This window comes from Cordyceps fumosorosea (assembly GCF_001636725.1).
Source record: "Cordyceps fumosorosea ARSEF 2679 chromosome Unknown scaffold_30, whole genome shotgun sequence".
NCBI classification, from domain to species: domain Eukaryota; kingdom Fungi; phylum Ascomycota; class Sordariomycetes; order Hypocreales; family Cordycipitaceae; genus Cordyceps; species Cordyceps fumosorosea.
The window spans coordinates 60,068-80,107 of record NW_017387330.1 but is presented as its reverse complement, the minus strand read 5'-3'; the positions used below and the strand labels follow the sequence as shown (position 1 = coordinate 80,107).

The 20,040-nt window shown below is 55.0% G+C and overlaps 6 protein-coding genes across 6 annotated transcripts; 3 read left to right on the top strand and 3 right to left on the bottom strand.

The window, feature by feature from the left end:
• Positions 1-477: 477 nt before the first annotated feature.
• Positions 478-1,471, bottom strand: ISF_08424 (cytochrome c oxidase polypeptide VI; the record flags this gene model as incomplete). Its single annotated transcript, XM_018852027.1, has 4 exons — positions 478-596; positions 722-839; positions 904-949; positions 1,287-1,471. The coding sequence occupies 4 exons, from the start codon at positions 1,469-1,471 to the stop codon at positions 478-480; spliced, it is 468 nt and encodes a 155-aa protein (XP_018700770.1).
• Positions 1,472-3,168: 1,697 nt separating this feature from the next.
• Positions 3,169-4,319, top strand: ISF_08423 (elongation of fatty acids protein 3; the record flags this gene model as incomplete). The annotated part of the gene is made up of 3 exons (XM_018852026.1): positions 3,169-3,576; positions 3,635-3,704; positions 3,769-4,319. The coding sequence occupies 3 exons, from the start codon at positions 3,169-3,171 to the stop codon at positions 4,317-4,319; spliced, it is 1,029 nt and encodes a 342-aa protein (XP_018700769.1).
• Positions 4,320-6,889: 2,570 nt separating this feature from the next.
• Positions 6,890-8,972, top strand: ISF_08422 (F-box domain protein; the record flags this gene model as incomplete). Its single annotated transcript, XM_018852025.1, has 2 exons — positions 6,890-7,203; positions 7,304-8,972. 2 exons carry the CDS (start codon positions 6,890-6,892, stop codon positions 8,970-8,972), a joined length of 1,983 nt encoding a protein of 660 aa, XP_018700768.1.
• A 576-nt stretch (positions 8,973-9,548) lies between these two features.
• On the bottom strand, positions 9,549-12,038 carry ISF_08421 (Ankyrin repeat-containing domain protein; the record flags this gene model as incomplete). Its single annotated transcript, XM_018852024.1, has 3 exons — positions 9,549-10,954; positions 11,227-11,435; positions 11,503-12,038. The coding sequence occupies 3 exons, from the start codon at positions 12,036-12,038 to the stop codon at positions 9,549-9,551; spliced, it is 2,151 nt and encodes a 716-aa protein (XP_018700767.1).
• Positions 12,039-15,380: 3,342 nt separating this feature from the next.
• ISF_08420 (saccharopine dehydrogenase) lies at positions 15,381-16,646 on the top strand (the record flags this gene model as incomplete). The annotated part of the gene is made up of 3 exons (XM_018852023.1): positions 15,381-15,438; positions 15,498-15,686; positions 15,787-16,646. The coding sequence occupies 3 exons, from the start codon at positions 15,381-15,383 to the stop codon at positions 16,644-16,646; spliced, it is 1,107 nt and encodes a 368-aa protein (XP_018700766.1).
• A 317-nt stretch (positions 16,647-16,963) lies between these two features.
• ISF_08419 (Cyclin-like F-box) lies at positions 16,964-17,340 on the bottom strand (the record flags this gene model as incomplete). Its single annotated transcript, XM_018852022.1, has 2 exons — positions 16,964-17,119; positions 17,191-17,340. The coding sequence occupies 2 exons, from the start codon at positions 17,338-17,340 to the stop codon at positions 16,964-16,966; spliced, it is 306 nt and encodes a 101-aa protein (XP_018700765.1).
• Positions 17,341-20,040: the final 2,700 nt, after the last annotated feature.

Below are 20,040 nucleotides of genomic sequence, written 5' to 3'. Positions count from 1 at the left end.
GTTATGAGTGCGTCTGGAGTTGCAGCTCGGTGACATCACGGCGTGTGACATGGGCGGCAGTGTAATGTGCAGGCTACAAGCGGCGACGTATGAGATTGTGCCAACATATTTGTCTCTTTTATTGTTACAGCCGACTGGGACTCCCAGATTTGCGTGCCTCTCTCAAGTTTCCGCGTTGTATTTCCCACTTCTCGCCGTGCTCTCTCCTCTCGGCCGCAAAAACTAAAAAAAGACAAACCAAAATGTAAAAATGAACAAGTCCTCCCTCCTCCCCTTTCCAGACAACTTTCCGTTCTAAGTATCATATACAATGAGGCACCGCTCTGCTCTCCGCGCGCTCCGTCCTCGGTGGGTGTGATGAGTCTCGAGCCATTACATGCAGTCCTTCGTTCGTAGCGAAAGAATTGAGTTTTTGCTTCTTTTTTCGTTATTGAAATTTGCTGTTTCGCTCGGGTATGTGTGTCATGTTGAGGCGGTTTATTTCTGCTCGGGGTAGAGGTCCTCCTTCAGAGGGACGCCGAGCTCCTCGCGGAGGGGCTTGAGCTCCTGGAGGTATTGCTCGTACTGGCCCTTGGAGTCGACCTTGGCCTTGATGCCTGTATTATCAGGTTGGTTAGCATGTGTCGGGTGCTATCGGATCGTGCGGTATCGTTGGTCGAGAAGCAGCAATGACAGTTCACGGAAGTAGCGACATTGATAAAAAAAAAATAAGTCGACATACCCTCGAAGATGCGGACGGCAGTGGCGAAGTCGTTGACGCGACGGGCGGCCTTGAGAGCAGCGGCGATGACGGAGGGAGAGGGGACAAGATCGTAGGCGAAGGCGTTGTTCAGGTTGCGCTGCGAGAAAAGGAATATTAGCGCCCAATTGATCTTCGATATAGCTCTTTTAATGGGAGCATACCTGGAGCTCGAAAACATCCTGGACGCCGTCGAATTCCTTCTCGAACCTGGTAGATGTCTCGTTAGTAGAAAATTCCGCAAGGGTAAGCTTTCCCCATCATCGGCCTCAGCGCGGCAATCCAAAATCGTTAGGTCCGGTATCAATTGATTGCGAGCTGCGACAGACATGTACATAATTGCACCGCGAATCAATTGACGCTCGTTGTGAGTTGCTTTTAATGTGTTGGCGAGTCGACCCGTGGACAAAACACGCCATCACCATCATCGTCAAATCCCGCGACGAGAAAAAACCCACACCCCACAACTGTCCCTTCCGAACAATGGATTGACAGAACCGCCTCATGATGACGACAGCCAACAAGGAAAACGGCAATCTGAGCTTACCGGGCAGTAAACTCCTCAAAGGTCTCCTCGGCGTGCTCGCTGCGGCGAGGGACCGAGGTGCTGAAGCTGGCGACGGCGGAGCGAGCCATCAGGGGCGTGGCGACGACCGGACGGGCGGCGGAGGCGGCGCGGACAAAAGTCGAGGAGCCGCGGGCGGCGAGGCGAAGGAAGGCGGTGGAAGGCATCGTTGTGGAAATTTTGGGCTGAAAGAGAGGTTTGGCGAGAAGGAATTATGCAACAAAAAAGCTGGAGAAATTGTCGCTCACAGATGTATGTAATTTGCACGACGTGGTAGAGGGAAAGGTTGTTTTGCGGCTGGCATGACTAAGCCAAGACCGGGAATGCGTGTAATAACGGTGCGAATTGAGATGCAAGACTGTGTGGTTACTAGTAAATTGAGTGCAGGGTGCACAGTGTGAAGGATTGGTGGCACTGGCTTGATGACCTACTACTTTTGAGAGCTTGCCATTAGCCCGGTTCCAATTCGTCGCTGGGGTCGGCGAAAAAGCAGGCCACTTTGGATCGGATATGGCTTGATTATATTTGGACGGTGCCGAGGAAGCGCGAGAAGGTCGATGAATACCTAGATATAAATTATAGTTAATGGCGTTGCTTTTTCGATTCTCTTTTTATTTCTGTACTTTATTTATCCATTGATTTTTTCCCCGGCGTGGATTTTCTCGTCTTATTAAAACCTCTCAGTTATAACACGTGTCAGCCTTGCTGATTTAGAGCCTGTCGAATTCAATCTGACGCCATGGCTGATGGTTAAGCTTCGTGGCCATCCAGAATTCAGGGACAACGAGAGAGACAAGAAACAACTGGTTGATCGAAAATGAACAATCGTGTTGCACAAACCCAAATCACGCTAAGCACGGCTCGGCTCCTGGTCCCGACAACTACCAGCACCTTTTCGCCAAACAACGCCAAAGTGTTGTTGACCAACCGAAATTACTGGCTCGACGGCGTCTTTGACAACTGCTTGTTCTTCCTGCACTGCAATTATGGCCATCGGCTGCTCCGGCTAACAACAGTGGACTCGCCCGCGGGCCGCCAATTTCCAGCGCATCCGCCCCGTTTTCAGCAGAGGGCACGTGATCTGCAGGTCTTCTCTGGGTGCCTGCCATTGGCTCTGGCGGTGGCTGGCCCCAGCGAATCACATGCTGACGATGATGAGATGCAATGCAACAGCCCAGAGTTGACGGGCGGTGCAGTGACAAGCACCTCTTGGCAGCAGAGGTGATGAACCGAGCCTCTGTAACCTGGCCCGCCGGCGCGCTGTGTACCTGAATTAGCGCTACAGAAGCCCCCCAACTCTAAAGGCGACGGCAGCGCCCCGTCCAGCGAACGCAAAGCCCACTGTAGGCGTCACCAGCACTGGCTCTCCGCACTCTTGCCAAATTTCCCCTTTTCCATGGCCGGCGCAATGCCATCATAGGCGACTTACTCCCAACTTTTTTTTTTTTTGCCCGCTTGTAGGTTTCCCCCTAGGGACGAGCCCTTTTTCTCCCTCCCTCTTTAGTATTTTCTCTCCACCTCCCCTATCTGAAATCTAATCCTCTTTTCTTTTTCTCCCCCCTTTTCACTTGCGGCTTAATACAAATCAGAAGTGATTTTGGTCGTTGGATCGGTTGCAAGTTGGCACAATTGCGAACCGTCTTGGCTTTTTTTTTATTCTTCTTGTCATTCCTTCTTCTACGATTTACGGCTAGAACTTAAACCCCCCTCGATTACCTCGCAGAGACCCGTCGACATCGGTCGTGTCGCGTCTCGCCAGAACCACGCCCAGCGACAATCTACCTCTTGCTGCTCCTTGAGCGTCGGAAACCGCCCCAAAACCTACACGGTCTGCCGAAGTTAATAATACAACACCACCATCACAATGGCTTCGATCCTGGAACAGATCCCCCTGCCCACCGTGGACCGCCCCTTTGGCGTCCACCTATGGCCCATCTTCGACAAGGCTTGGACCGCTGTTGTCGGCTACCCTACCGCCGACTTCAAGTTTGTGCCTTTCGAGACGCCGATGTCGACCCTCAAGTCGACCTCCATCTTCATTGTCGTCTACTATGCCATCATCTTTGGCGGCCGCGCTCTCATGCGCAACCGTGAGCCCTTCCAGCTCAAGACCCTCTTCCTCATCCACAACTTCTACTTGACCGCTATCAGCGGTATCCTCCTGGTTCTCTTCATCGAGCAGCTCGTTCCCACGGTTGTCCGCGGCGGCGTCTTCCATGCCATCTGCGACCACTCTGGCGGTTGGACCCAACCCCTGGTTGTGCTCTACTACGTATGTCTTTCGCGACAACAAGCCTCGGTATCGCCTGCTAACGTGTTTTGCGCCGCAGTTGAACTACCTCACCAAGTACCTTGAGCTCCTCGACACCGTGTTCCTGTTCCTTAAGAAGAAGCCTCTCAGTGCGTAATTCGTCGTGCTCTGTCGCGCACCCGTCATCGCATGCCTCGTGCTAACATCACATAGCCTTCCTCCACTGCTACCACCACGGCGCCACTGCTCTCCTCTGCTACACCCAGCTCATCGGCTCGACCGCCGTCTCTTGGGTTCCCATCACCCTGAACCTAACCGTCCACGTCGTCATGTACTGGTACTACTTCCAGAGCGCCCGTGGCATCCGCATCTGGTGGAAGGAGTGGGTCACCCGCCTCCAGATCATCCAGTTCATCATTGATCTTGGCTTCGTCTACTTTGCCTCGTACACTTACTTCACCTCGACCTACTTCTCCTGGTTGCCCAACGCTGGCAGCTGCGCCGGCGAGGAGTTTGCCGCGTTCGCCGGTATGGGAATCCTGTCGTCTTACCTGGTGCTCTTCATCTCGTTCTACTTCGCCACGTACAAGAAGGGCAGCAAGCAGACCACGCGCAAGTCTCTGCGCCGCATGTCACAGGCTCCTCTTCCCGACCCCCTCGCTGTTGCCGCTGCCACCAACGGCCACGCCAACGGCAAGACGAACGGTGCTACCTCGACCGGGGCCAAGACCAACGGCGCGACTACCCGCTCCCGCAAGGCTTAGATGCCTCGACTGGAGGGCAGTCTGCCATGAGTCGATGCGGCAAATCTCTTAGCCGTGTCTGAAGAGCAGTGCTTCGGTTGGAAATCATACCGTTGGTGCTGCGGTCGATCGAGATAAGACAGGCAAGCGAGAAAGTAACGGTTTCCTTGTTTTGGACATGGCGATGGTGTTGACCGTTTTTATTACAAAATACGACACAGGAGTTTGGTGGCCAGGTTAAAATCGTCGGGGCTCGGCGAGGTTAATAAGTATCGGTAGACAATGCTTTATGGAAACTTGGGGGAAGAAAAGAGGAAGAAATGAGACGAGAAAAAAAGAGGAGGGCTTTGGGGAGGGCTGAAAGGCGCTGATTACTACATCGTGTAATACTTTTTAGGACTTTCTGTGTACAATTCATCTACGCGGCGCCTTTTAGCTCTGGGTGGGAAGATAGGGATAGACGGCAAAGTTAAAATGTAATACATTGATTGATAATGATGGTGCCTGGTTTGATGAAGTAGTGATGATCGCTTGGTAGCTGTGCGCAGCGCGGGTGCCGGGCCGGGAATGGTTGGGCCGCGACTCCGTCTGTTTGGAGGAGTGACAGACAGCTTGTGTTGCATCTGGGCCGTTGACAAAAAAAGAGAAGGCGGAGAGATGATCCCGTTGGTGCCGAGGAGTCAAGGAACATCGACTGGGGAGGTAGTTCGTTGTGTTGCGTCAGGGCAGGGTTGGCCGAGAGGACGGGCGTGTGACAACGAGTCAAACGGCAGGATGCGGGGCGTATTGGTCGCCCGAGGATTATTTGCCGATGTTTTCTATTTCTTGCTTTTAAACAGGAGATAGAAATAGACACAGTCGCGCCCTCGTATCCCCAAGTTTTGCAGGGAGGCATCACGCCGTGCCCTGCCTTGAATTGGCAGGGAGCCCGCGATGCGTGTCGATCAGGGACAACGAGGGAACCAGGTTTTGATTTCGACACAACGACACCGAAAAAAATTCATGAGAATAATGTAAAGATTAATATACTCGGTCAAAAATTGAATAAAAGTAGTCACGACTCACGTCCATCAAGAACATATTCGCTTCTTAACAAAAAGAGCGAGGTATGCGGGACTTGGCGAGCCCTGGATCTGCAGCCAAGCTATTGGCGGGTCCGGCGGCGCCATCTGTGGATTACAGGGGACTTCCTACTACTAATAGAGGCAAGCTCCAGGGGTGATTACTGGACAGGGCAGGCGACGTTGGTGATGTCGGTGATGAGGCTTGGTGTTTAATTATTAAACAAGACGGAAAATGCAAACAGCGATGAAATGCAGTGCGTTTCTGGCTGGCTCAGAAACCCTCAGGTCACCGGCTGCCCAATAACCCCTCTCGCAGAAGCAGCCTCGCACACCACCATGCATCGCCTCATTGCCTCCCACACCCTCCTCCGCCTAGAATAGCAGCATCAGGAAATTACGAGCATCCTAACAACCACCCAAACAAGCAGACAGAGAAGAAAACTTGCATCCTCATATAGTAGGCATGTGGTATGTGCCCATCGTCACACGCTCTGTGAGGCGCTTACCTTGCGGGTTCATTTGCTAGCAGAAAGCCCACAGCGTAACACCTGGCCCAACCAAGCCGTTATTGATTGGGCTCTGGCCAGAACGCATCAACGTATCTGGGCCGTCCCTTTGCGTCCAATCGTTTCCAAGGCTGATCTTTTAAAACATTGAGCAAGGACGCTCTAATGATATAAAGCTTGTTTGGACTGGCCTCTCCCCTCCCGCATTCCTCCACTTTCTCCCTTTCGCCATACAAGATCCCGAGACTGGACAACTTCCATTCCCCGTTTCCTACGACTAGGTGTTTTTCATTTACGATATTTTTTTACGTCTATTTTGTTTTTATTGTGTTTCCGACTTCACAATTCACCCCGTCCCTTTCAGCTAGCGTTTCTGTTTCGTGTTACAGCCCATCACCCGCCGCCGCCCACAGACAGGCGTACCGTCGATTTTTGTCAGGCTTCTCTCGTCGACCAAATCATTCATCCATACCGACGAACACCCAGCCTCGACTCTGTCTCTCCATTGGCATCGACCACCCCCCCGGCTTCTATTTCTGGCTTGTTTGCGCAAGACCCGCACTGCACATGCCGTCTCAGTCCGGGTACCTAATTAGTTGGTAGCTTGGATTTGAGCTTGCTTGCTTGCTGCTTGCTTGCTTGTTAAGCTCTTACCACCCGACATCCAAAAAGCAAGGCTCAGCCAAGTTGCCTCGCCCACCCCCGCGTTCTCTGCCGCGTCCTCCTCCTTCATCAACTTCCCCTCTCCTGCCAATCAACGCTTGATTCCTGTCGACGGCGGTGACGAATAAATAGACGAGCATTTATCATCACACTCAGATACCATCTTCCTTATCATCATCTTCTTCTTCTTCACCAACACCACCGCATTGGCTCAATTCTCTCCTCTCCCAACCCACACCACCAACCGCCAAGCGCCGGTCCGCTTTCCCCATCCCAACCAACCCTCTCAACCTTAAATTCACCGCCGTCGCCACACAGACATCTTGACGCGCTCACAGACGCCTGAGCCGCGGCGACCATGAGACTTCCCTTTCGCAAAAAGGAGAAGAAGGGCAGCCTCCAGCTCGATGTGCCCCCCGAGTTCCGCCCTGCCGGCGCCGGCCAGCTGCCTCGATTCCCGCCAACCGCCCGGTCAGCTCACGCCCTCGCCCAGCTGCCCGCCACTGTCCTCGCCCGCATCTTCGCCTATGTCTGCCCGCACGCTGGCGATGAGACCTTTGACACTTGTGAGGAGAGCGCCCGCGACGACAACTGCGTCCTCTGCGACCTGCGCGACCTGTCCCACTGCGCCAAGGTCAGCCGTGCCTGGCGCGCGATGGCCATAAAAGTCCTGTGAGTTCTCGTTCCCGCGCATCCAGTCACATCACGAGCGACCGATATGCCTGGTATGCCTGACCCCCAGCCTTCGTCCCACGCTGACACCGCCTCCCAGCTACCACAGCGTCCGCATCGAACCCGTACACTACTGCAAGATGGAGGCCTGGCTCGCCGAGCGCCGAAAGAAGACAGGCCGCTTCGATCGCAACGGCGTCCCCGAGGACACTGCCCAGGTCCGCCTCCGCCTCCTACGCCGCACCGTCCGCGACGATCCCACCCGCATCGGCTGCCTCGTCCAGTACCTCAAGATCCCGTACATGCTCCGCGAGTTCTGCTACGTCGAGCTTGCCCAGACCATCGCCGTTCTCCCCGACCTACACTACGTCGACCTCCCGGAGGGCATGTTCGCCGACGACCCGGCCTACGCCACCCTGCGCCTCGAAGTCCAGGCCCGCTGCTCCAAGCTGCGCAAGATGACCTACGTCGCCGGCGCCGAGCGTAGTTTCGCCGCCCTCGCCACCGGCCAAGTCTGGCCACGCCTCCAGGTCCTCGAGCTCAACCGCCTCAACGTCGACCCCGCCACCATGCGCAACGTCCTCGGCTGCCTCGTCAACCTCCGTGCCCTCAAAGTCAGCCAGACCGACAGCCTGTCCGACGAGGTGCTGCTGTCCGCCGAAGGTCTCCCCGCTCTACCTCCCCTTGAGGAGCTCGTCCTCAAAGATACCCCGCGCGTCACCGCCGCAGGCCTCGTCGAATATCTCGCCTGGCTTGAGACGCAGCAGGCCCTTAAAGTCCTGACCCTCAAGGACACGGGCGTCCAGCCCGCCCAACTCACCGATGTCCTGACCATGGCCACCTCCCTGCGTACCCTTGCGCTGCAGACCAAGGTCTCGGAGCCCCTGCCCCACGGCGGCTCCGGACTCGCGCCTCTCGCCTCTCAGTCCCTGCGTACCCTGCGCTTCGAGGTCTCCGGCCGCACATCGTCCGCCCAGGACGCCAGCGCCGCCAACTCCCACTACGCTTACCTCGCGCAGTCCATCCTCTCCGGGGACCTGCCCCGCCTCCGCAAACTCTACGTCCACGACGAGTCCTTCCCCGATAAGCTGCAGTCCGCTCTGCCCGCCCCCGGCGGCGTCTTCACCGGCGGCGGCGGCCCTCGTCACCGACAGCAGAGCTCCTCGCTGTCCTCGACCCGCGGCGCGCCCCCCGCCCTGCGCGTCTCCCCCGGCGGCAGCCCACCCGGCGCCGGCGCCGGCAACGGCCTGGCAAGCCCCAAGTTCAGCGGGCCCATGGCCAGCCCCGTCGGCAGTCCTCGCGGCGTCCCCCGCTCCTTGGGTACCGCCGCCGCCGGCCAGGCCGCCTCCCAGAACCGCCTGAGCTCCAACAACCCTTTTGCGCCGCCGCCGCAGCAGGCCGCGCGCCGCGCGCCCATCCAGACCCTCGAGATCTTCATCAAGAGCGACGAGTTTGGCCAGTGGAACTTTGCCCGCGTCGACACCATCCACTCTCGTCGCTCACCGCAGCCCGGCGGCGGCGGCGGCGGCGGCGGCGGCGGCGGTGCCCGCCCGGAGAGCCACTACGGACTCGCGGCGGACATCCAGGGCCACGACTGGGACAACGGCGGCTCGCGCCGCAGCGTCCTGGTCGGCAACGCCGAGGGCGGCTTCCTCGCCCTCCCGGGCCCGGTGCCATTTGCTCCACCGCCCGACCTACCCGCCCTCGCCAACGACGACTACCGACCGCGCAGCAGCGGCGGCCTCAGCTTCTCGCGGCTGCGGCGCTGACACCGCAACATATATCTCTTTCTTTTTCAAAGCATTCATTCTGCATATGGGGGGGGGGGATGTCTCTAGGACTTTCAAGTGGCCATATTTTCTTTTTCACCTTGATAAAATTTGTTGTTTGCATGGCATGTGAGATACCTTTGTTTCTTTTCTTTTCTTACGTTACCCAGAGGAGGACGAAAGCCGTCTGCAATTTTTTTTTTTTTTTTTTTTTTTTGCAAAACGAGACAAAAAAAGGGCAAGGAACAAACAAGAATGTAATGAGGAGTAGTGAGGGATAAGCGCACACGATTTGGGAGTCTTGGGAATGGCGATGACCTCTGTTTATTATAATGTGGTTTCTATAGCTCAAAATCGAAATCCTACCTACCCTTCTGTAATCATTAAATCGTCCCCTGTATCGGGTCGTGCTGATGGCGACGTTCTGTGTGGTATCATGATTCGTTGCAAAAACCCCTGGCATCCTGTGAATAAAGCAAGCAAACACCCGACAACAACTTTAACGGTCCCTTACTCCGCGGTCATACCCCCCTTGGTCATCGCCGTCGTCTATATTTACAAGTCGCAATAGTGGTATTACATCGGAGGAAACCCCAACGACCGCAGCAGGTCGCGCAACAAGTCGGCACGCTGGCTCGTCTCCCATGTCTCCTGCTGCTCGCCGAGGGCGCTCCAGTTCCAGGGCTGCTCCAACATGGTGCTTCCCTCCCACGCTCCGAGCTGATTCACCCAAGCGCGCGATTTGTAATATGTAACCGCGGAGTTGCCGTCACAGTCGAGCGCGCTCGGATTCGCCCTATTCTGGAGCAGCCACTTCATGGCTTCCGTGGCTGCTCCGAAGTCGGGGTTTTGGGCCGCCGCGATGAGCGGCGTCTCACGTCGATGATTCAAGGCGTTGATGTCAGCGCCTTTCTCTAGCAGCATCAAGGCAAAGTCTTTCTGCCAGTGCTCCCATTTGTGCCGGGCCGCCTTGTGCAGGACGGTGTCACCGACGGAATCCGTGGCGGTGACGTCTGCACCTCGGTCGATTAGAATTTTTGCCACGTGGTTGCCATCCGAGGGCAGACCGGCGATAATGTGCAGAGCTGTCTCGCCCATTTCTGTTTTTTCATTGACGTCGACACCACCTTCGAGGAGCAGACGGACCTCGTTTGCGAGGAGTAAACTTGTTGCCAGGTGCAGCACCGCTGCGCCCTTCTCGGAGACCAGATAGTGACGGTTATGGCTCGCAGCCGCGACGAGCACGGCAGCCGTCTCGGACGAGCCCGTCTCCTGGATAATGCGGCGGATCTTCGCCGCTTTCTTTATCAGTGCATCGATATCGAGCACGGCATTGGTCGGCTGCAGTAAACAGGCGCGGAGGACGTCCGCCCGTCCATTTCGCAGCGCCTTCCACAGCACTTTATCTTTCCAGAAATCCGGTGTCATCACGCCAGTGCGGTACATGAACCCCATCACTCTGGCGGTGTCGTTCATATTGTCGTTTGAATCCAGACGCGCCATGATGAATTCACGGAGCGTCCGGTGTGCTTGGGCCAGCAGGCTCCTATTGGCGGTTGCTCTGCCGCCGTCGACGGCGTTCACGTCAAGACCGTGAAGAAGGAGCTGGCAAAACAGCGTGCCGCGATCATGCTGCAGTGCCACGCAAAACAAATGACGGTGGATGCGCTGAGCCAATTCCGGCTGCTGACACCGGTGCACAAGGTGCTTCACGAGCGCGTCGTCTCTATTCTGGATGGCGAGGCGGAGGACGGCTACCAGCAATGAGTCCGTCATATCCAAAATAGGCAGTGTGCCCTCAAAGATGGATGCCAAGCTGTTTTGCGAGACGGAGGCATACAAGAAGCCACAGTCATGGCAGGCAACTGCAGGGACCCGCGTGCTGTGCTCAGCCGCTAGCAAGAGGAACGCTCTGCGTTGGAAGCACTCCAGATTCACTTCGAATTCGTGCGATCGGAACGCCTCGAAGACTTCCAGGTCGTCTGGTGCAAGTATGAGCGGTACTCGAGTCGTTCCGCTTGCTATTGTCCAGGTCGGAAAATTGTCCGTGTTCGGTGCAGTCGAGGGAGAGCCAGGGTGCCGTCTCTCTTCGCTTTGAGAGTTCGGAGGAGGAGGTGTGCGGCAAACCAGCCAATCCGGGATCATTCCTATTGTGTTGCGACGCGATTTTGTCAGTGATTTCCTTTGCTCTGCTGTGGCCGCCCTTCTCATCACCATAAAACAAGTACGAGAAGTACGAGAAGTACCGACTTACCTGGTGGCGCGCTCGCCGGGTTGCCATATGTTCTAATGAACCTGGCAATCTTTTCCTCGGACACTCGTTGATTATCCACGAAGAACTCTGTTTCTTTGCCCTCCATTCTCCTGCGCCAGTTCATAATCTGGACAATTTTGCGCTTTTCATCTCGACCCAAGTACTTCATAAATTCCCACTTCCTGAACTTGCTCCGATAATGGTCGATGCTGCCGCATCCAAACAAGGTCAAAACGTACGTCGACGATAATGGATGGATGCGTGCTTCTTGCTCACCTGGCATGAAAGTTGTGCTGCAGCTTCATGATCTCTACGATTTCGCGGGCGGTTTTCTTTTCCTCTATGTACAGCCTTTTGAGGATCAATTTCTTGCTATTCCACTCCTGCTGACTAGGCTGCGGAGTAGACTGCAGCGGAGCGATGGCGATGTGGTTGGGGCTGTCGACTGCTAGTGACGTAGCCACTACCTCTTGAGAACTTTCGTCTGGAGGAAGTTCGTGAGAGGTTGTGGCAAAATCACTGAGAAAAAAGTCGCCATCGCTTGTTGCCCAGCCCTCGCGTAGAAGATCGGTAAAGGGGCCTTGTACAAGGCCGGCATCGGTTATTGGCCCGTTTGGGACAGGCTCGGTCGTGTGATTGTCGGTTGTTGTTGCCGATGTGGGAAATGATGCCGCATAAGAGGCGTGATCATCATAATTCTGTTGGTGCAAGGCATGAATTGAGACGCGGTAAGCTGCGTACGGATCTGGGAGCTCCGGGCCTTCTCCGCCGTTGGCGTCAACAGGCAAGAGCTGGTGAGTGGTCGAGTCCATTTCCGAGCGGGTATTGGCTTGCAGAGTCGGTATTCGTTGTTTTTTTCTTTCCCTCCCTGTTTCTCACCTTGTATAACAGACAAGAAAAGATTGAGAAGAGGTGAGTTGGCCGGTAGCCGGGTGCTTTATACCTCTATATGTATTAACTACCCTCCGTCTAATCTCGATTGCCCAACCCTGACTTTGGGTAGGGATACCGGGAAATTTTGGCACGCCCTAAAAATGTACCTTCGAATTCTCCTACCAATTATCCCTGTCCGGTGCTGGTTGTCCTGCATTAGTTGCACCCCATTCGGTCCCTGTCCCGCATAATGCGTGTTGACGGCTGCTTAGATCGCATGTCCGTCTCGAATTTGCGCATATACGGTTATTCGACCTTTATTAATTAGATCCCTACACCATTAGATATTATTCTCATTGGTGACCGCAGCATGCAGCTCAGAGACAGCGGGGGCAGTGCAGTCTTTGGCGCCTCTCTGTCTCGTCGGGATTTGAAAAGCACCGAAGATGATTTGTTTTCTTAGCTGCTCTGCCACACTGGTTATGCCTTGGCATTTCGCGTCAAAGTTGTAACATGGTGCCGAAAGACAAGAGTTCTCAGATATCTGAGCAGACCGCTCATTACTTACAGTCCAACGTAACAGTGTCAGCTCCATCTACGCCGACTCCGAGCTGCCAGCTGCAGGGGAGGGGTCTGTCTGTCCAGTGAGGCTCCAGAAGACTCTCTAGTGATGCTGAGGTACCACGAATCAGCAGTCACCGAGCATTCGCCAACGTCGAGCCTGCACAACGGTGTTATTGGCCTGCATTGTCCCCAACAACAAACCAAATTTGCATGAAGATCCGCCGCCAGGATGCTCCCCTTGGCAGCCCATCCACTATGCACAGGAGCAGTTCGAACACCACTGAACCTTGCTGTCCGTACCGTCCACTCAAGACAGAGCCCAGCCGGCTTTTCTTCATACCCCCCCGGTAGGAACCCCATCCCATGTTCATCCATGCCGGCTCGCTTACTTCGTACCTACACTGCTGAACTTGGCCACCATCCCCCTTACCCCTCCTTTGACAAGCTACCCCCATCCCTCGCTGACCACCATTTTGCCTTGATTGGTGTCTCTCGACTCCCAACCATCGCAGCTGCTTCCTCCGGCGGTCTGGACCCAGACTGCCTATTCATCTCGCTGGACTCGGGCTGTCGATTCATCTCGCATGGACTCTGGCTGCCTACTTATTTGGTCTGGATTCTCGCTGCCGATACATCTGGTCTGGACTCTGGGCAAACGCAGTCTGGACTCCGGGCAAACGCAGTCTGGACTCTGGGCAAACGATTCTTTCAGTCTGGACTCCCGGGCGGCGCTTCCCAGCGACACTCTTCATCAAGTCCTTTTGACTGACGTGGCATGCCGCGACCACGACACGCTTTCTGCTCGACGCTCCTAGATGGGCGGCTTCCCACAGCAGCAACAGCCAGCACTCCCTCCTGGTCCAGCTGACAGACGTTGCGCTCCACGCTAATAAAAGGTAGGATTTGTATGCCGCAGAATGGACTTCCCCGGGATTAATAAAAGGTGAAACACGGGGTTTGACGAAATCTTGTTTTTTAATACTTGTGGCTGGACACATGTCAGTGGTCTATCAACACATGTCAGTGGTCTATCAACACATGTCAAGTTATACAGTTATGTCAGCAGCTATGTCAGCATGCCAGCCCCCAAGCGGAACGGCATCCGCGAGCGAAGCATTGTTCGCAGAGCGAAGGGTCTTGCTCCTTACACATTCACCGCTATTCTTGTGTAACGCGACCTATCCCATGCGGTTGCCACACCACTTTCGTGGTTCTGAAACTATCGAGTGTGCCCTGGCAGCCCCCAGGGCACCCGCACGCCTGTGTCGCTCATGCACATGGCTGCATGCGCTGATTCGTGCCCTCTCCTGCTATCGTTGCTGTGACTAATATCCGTACAAACAGATCCCAGAAACGGTGCGCCCTAGATGAACCTTGGCCGCGGCATTCTGGAAAGCCTGGAGCAGCGGGCAGTGGGGACTGCACTCGCCCCTTGCAGACCTGTGATTGCCGAAATGGAATTCGCTTTGAGGTAGCCACTCTGTTGACTAGAACAGCGACTTCCGTAATAACCAAAAGGCAATCCTTTAGACTGACAGACTGACAGACTGACAAACTGACATGACAGACTGACAGCAGGCAACCTCCCACCCGCGGCGGCCACCACCACCCCTTACCCTCAATCAAACGCTTGACAGTTGAACAACTAGAAAAATAGTACCCGCTAAATTAATCCGTACACCTTAATTCGTAATCGACGCCATTCCGACCGATCGAAACGGGGCTCCTAGTCGCTGAAGCCCCCGATTAGGAAGGACATTTACCCTGTCACAGCCCAAGACACAGCCCACTTAAATGAAATCTTGACCGTCGCGTCGTCCGAAGTGCTGTCTAAACCTTGGCCAACGGAATATTCCCCGGCCGAAGATCAACGCAAGACCAAACCTCCAACCGTCAGTGTGTCCGAAGCAAACACCGCCAAGCAACAGGCACTCGGCACATGAGAGTCGGGGTTTGCCGATACTCAGCACGAGTCAGCCTAACCGTGATGGCCGCCATTGACCAACAAGCTTGCTGCAGCTACCTGTGGGCGCTTTCCCTCGTCTGGTGAAACACTGGCTCTTTTGTAAATACGAACAGCATCACTCAGTATCACTAGCAACGACCACCCGCTGCAGTCGCTGGATGACGCGCCAACTCCACACTCATACCAAGGCACGCATTTTTTTAGAGGTGACAAGAGCAAAGTCGTGTAGCCCCGCTTCTTGAATTGGAAAAATGATCATGACAGCGGTACCTGGGTGTGTTACGTCGCACGCAACCTTCGCAGTAGGGATATAGGGTAACCAGCCGCCGACACCGGGAATATCATCGTCATACAGTTATTCCCGTCATGCTGCGAAGTAGACCGGGATGGCTGACGGCGCACCACCGAAAGCTACACGACATTTGCTTCCTCGGAAGAAAAACTCCACCTCACCAAGTGGAGACCACCTCACCAACTAGAGACCGAATGTACTGTATTCATGCCGTTTCCAAGTTTCTTTTCGCTCCCAAGAAGATATCGGCCCCATCACCGGTTATCACGTGATGTCGGCGAGAAGACCGAATTTCCGATGCCGGCTTAGCTTACTAACTGACTCACCACGCCACTTTGGTTGTTCACTTACAAGTACAAAGAAGGTTGTGAGGAGAGCTTTTTTGAGCTCCATTCTCAACATCGCAAACGGCAGCTCTTTTTCCTTTTTTTTTGTTGCATACACCACATCACCAACATCATGGCGACTGTCATTCACCTGAGATCCGAGACCAAGCCCTTTGAGAGGCGCTCTCCCCGTACGTGCTATTTTTTCTGGAACACCACCGGTTCTCACCCGCTAACATGCTCGTTACAGTGTCGCCTCAGACGGCCAAGGCGCTCATCGACGCCGGCTACGTCCTGCGGGTGGAGGAGTCGACGGACCGCATCTACAAGGACGACGAGTTTAAGGCCGTCGGCGCCGAGATCATCCCCGCCGGCTCCTGGGTCAACGCGCCGCTTGACCACATCATCCTGGGCCTGAAGGAGCTTCCTACTGACGGCTGTACGTATCCACCCCCAATGGCATAGTGTTGTCGCTGTTATTATTTAAAAAAAAAGCGTTGAAATAGAAGCTCCTTTTACTGACACGGAAACACGCTTAGCGCCTCTGCCGCACACCTTCATCCACTTCCACCACTGCTTCAAGAAGCAGGACGGCTGGGCCACCGAGCTCTCCCGCTTCGCCAAGGCCGGCGGCCTTCTGTACGACCTCGAGTTCCTCGTCAACGAGCGCGGCCAGCGCGTCGCCGCATTTGGCTGGAGCGCCGGCTTCGCCGGCACCGCCCTCGCCCTGCTCTCCTGGTCGCACCAGCTCCTCCACCCCGGCGTGCCGCAGCCCGCCGTCCCCGCCTTCGACTCCGCCGCCGACCTCATGGCGCTCGTGCGGTCCTCCCTCGCCGAGGCGCTGCCCCTCAACGGCGGCGCCCACCCGCGCCTCATGATCATCGGCGCCCTCGGCCGCTGCGGCTCCGGCGCGGCCGCCGCCTGCGAGGCCGCCGGCATCCCGGAAGCGTCGCTCATCAAGTGGGATCTAGCGGAGACGGCCCGCGGTGGGCCGTTCGAGGAGATCACCGCTGCGGACGTCCTGGTCAACTGCGTGTACCTGGGCGCGCACCGCGTGCCGCCGTTCACCACGCTGGAGACGCTGTCGACCAAGGAGCGCCGCCTGCGCGTCATCTGCGACGTCAGCTGCGACCCCAACAGCGAGAACAACCCGATCCCCGTGTACGCGGGCTACAGCTCGTTCGACAGCCCGACGGTAGCGCCCAAGGCCCCGCTCGAGGGGCCGGAGCTGCGCGTCATCGCCATCGACCACCTGCCGACTATGATCGCGCGCGAGGCCAGCGACGAGTACTCGGGACTACTGCTGCCGAGCCTGCTCGAGGTCAAGGACCGCCACACCGCGGGCGTGTGGACGCGCGCGGAGAAGACGTTCCGGGACCGCGTTGCCGAGCTGCCTTAGACGGGGCACGGAAATGAAGTGGCCTCTCGATGAGGTTTGATATCACGAACTAGAATGAAAAGTATAATGAATGGAATGCATTTTCCCGAATCCTCTCTCCCGTGTTTCCGTGCCGAGCAGTGGCTCCTGCAAGCCACAACTCCTGTGATGACCGTGTCTGGCCTTGTGATGAGTACCCTGCCAGTCATCAAGAACGTGGCATGCAAAAGCTGAACCAATCTATTAAGAGTATGCGTCTACAATATCTATTCCCGAGACTCTAGAGTTTCTCTGAAATGACGCCTTTACTCAACAAGGAGTATGAATGCTGCGGAGCGTTAGTATCGGAGCAGCACTTGGGGAATCCATGAGTAGCTGACAAAAGAGCCGTACAATCCAGTGATGGAAGTACCCGGGGCAACCAAAAGCTTACGCATCTCCATGTTTTTCTCTTTGAGACCGACAGCCGCCTGTCTGCCCCAATTTGTCGTAATCTGAGCCCGAATTTTCCTGTTAGCACCTTCTAATCCTCTACCGTCTCGACGATGAGGCGTCTCAGACTCACCTCAAGATATTCCGCAAGTTCGTCGGGATTCTCCTCATGGAGCGGGAACCTTCTGACACCGACTGCCATGGAGCAGATGTGCTCGCCGGCCGCGCCGTCAGTGGGGAAGTGCCACGGGTCATGGGTCTTGCGGGAGTAGCCCAGGGTCATCGGGGCTCTGTCGAGCTGCTTGTCGTCATCCGCGTCGTCGTACCGGAATTGGAAGTGTAGGGATAAGTTCGCGAAGCACTGGTCCAGACCTCGCACAACACAGACAGTCTTTGTCCTCGGTCACCGGCAAAGCATATCCAGGAAAGCGGTTTGTAGTTGGTGTCGCGAGGACTTGGACTACAAAAGGAGTCTTCGTTGAGGAAGAGACTGTCTGGCGGCGGACTGGGGTACCAAAGTGCTGTGTCTCTCATGCTATCTGACTGTGGGAGTGGATTTCCTGCCTTTTCCTGTCTGAGTATAGACATGGCGGTGATTTTGTATGCCTATCGAATTGTGTTAGTACCGCGATAGTACAGATCACAGGTTATCTGAATACCAACATCAAGCGTTACCCGAAGGCACATGATTTGCTCGTCGGTCACAAGGAGCTAAGATCTCGGGACTCCTTCGATTCGCCCGGCCCACTGGCTTGCTTTTCGGCCAGGACCAATGACTTACAGAGCTCTGACACCGTGGGGGCCCACCGCTACTATGAATCCGTGAAGTGAAGCGACATGGACGAACTGTTCTCTCTTTTCTTCGTCCTTTCCGAATAAATAGCCCGCAATTTGGGTCTGTACATCCTGGCCAGTAAGCCGGATGCCCGTCACATAGTCCCAGATGCCAGTGTTGATGACACCGATGCCGACATGGGCGGCACCGGCTGGGACTCGAATTTCTACAGTTCTAGTTGGATATGCGGAATTAGGCAGTGGAGGTGCTAAAAATAGAGGGCCTGTGCCAGGATCTCTGCAACGGAGTAATCGCCACCCTTGTGAGGGCAGAACATCCCTGGGTGAGCTTCTCCTCAAGTTGCTCAGTGATGGCTGTTGAATGAGGGGAAGAAGTCTTTGCGCCAGACGCCAGATTCGTTCTCGATTCAAAAAAACTGGGCTTGCGACCAACTTTTTCCCGAGCTGATAAACGCTCTGAAAACCCTGAAATCATTGTACCTGATAAGATCCCCGAACCCGAACAGAGAGCCCCCTCTCCGGGTCGTAACAAAATCGTGGCTGCCAAAAACAGACGTCGGAGAATAAAAACAGGAAGCTCGGGGATACCATGCAGAGACTCAATGCATCTTTTGCGGAACTAAGCACGGCGATTATCAGACGCAGTTCCTCCGGTAGGACAGAGAAGCAGTCCCTCTTCTGAGTTGGGGTTTTGTTTGGTGTCGGGGCGTTCTCCCTTGTTGGCGGCCAGTTGAGTGGCGTATTTGGAATCTCTGGGCCTTTCAAAGGATCCGCGAGCGCCCCAATATCATCCAAATGGTCATCATCAGAAGCTTCAAACCTCCCATCCCAGACAGGAAACTCGATCGGCTCGCGTCTGAGCACTCCCTCGTAATCGTGCCCCCAACCCACCCCGGGGTTCCTCCCCCAACGTGATAATGGCGAGGACCTGCACACTTGCAATAGTCGTTCCAGCGAGATGGAGTCGCTGCCAGGAACTTTTTTCAACAGGCTCCAGCAGGTATCGTGGAAAGCGAAGCTAATGTTGTGAACGGCATCTCCCTCCATCATGATGTGGAGTTGAAGAAAACCATCGTCTGGTACTTCATCCCATCGCAGCTCCGGGTCTTCTGGAACTCTATTCGTGGGATAACGCTTTTCGTTCAGTCCAACACCGCTGATGCAGGCATCGCCATTGGAGCCGTACACTAGTTGGACTATGAGCATACATCTGAGTGTGTATTCATGCATTGTAGAAGCTTACTGGCCCGATATTGACTGGTCCAATGTTGCGAGTCAGAGTCAGTCCGCTCTGTGACCGAGACACCACACAGGACGCAGTGGTACAACATCGCGAGTGTCTCGGTAGGCTCGGTCTGTTGATGCAAAAGGGTATTAGAGATAGTTCTCGTGTTTTTGGCGAGGGCTCTTGGCTGTTCAAGTCAGTTGCTTGCATATTGTAAAATGGATTTGTTTGATTGCTAAGTTAAGGCACTGGGAGTAGTTTGTTGTAGAATGTTGCCTAACTGTGATGCTTTGGTTTAATGCGGTCACTTATGTGACGTGTTTTGGTGGGAGGGCCCCCCTCCCTCAACTCTTACGTCATTATCCGAATCTCTCTCTAGAGTCTCTTCGAAATGGAAGAAACTCGTGTGTATCGTGAATGTGAGCTCACAACGCCGTGACCGAGCTTCACCTTGGCCACTTCATTCGCCCTACAAGGCAGCAGCGACCAGTGAGCAGAGATGACCCTGTCCCTGCCCATCCTTCGTCTTTTCTTCGGCACAAGAAGGTGAGAAGCACCGGTGTCAGAAGCCATGTAACCTAAATTTATTGGGCAACAAAAAATGTCTTGGAGCGGACCGAGGTTGCAAGTAACGTCCCCGGTAAAAAGCAAGACACGGAGCAACCATCTAGAAGCAACTAACGTGGGACGCGCTGAGAGAAAGAGAGCTTAATTCTTTTTCGGGTATTGGTGTTTCAACACGGTCGTTGGCATGCAATAGAAAAATCTTGGGCGGCTACGCTTGCTTTGATACGAAGAGGACGCGACGTGGGATGGGCGGCTACGGAGGAGAAAAGTCGCTCGAGAGTACATAAACAATGCGCAACTAACGCGAATTGATAAAAAAAGAAAAGAAAGGAAAACAACTCGTAATTGTGTGCAATGGAAAGAAAGTATATTTGTAGAACGTGTCATTGTTCGCCG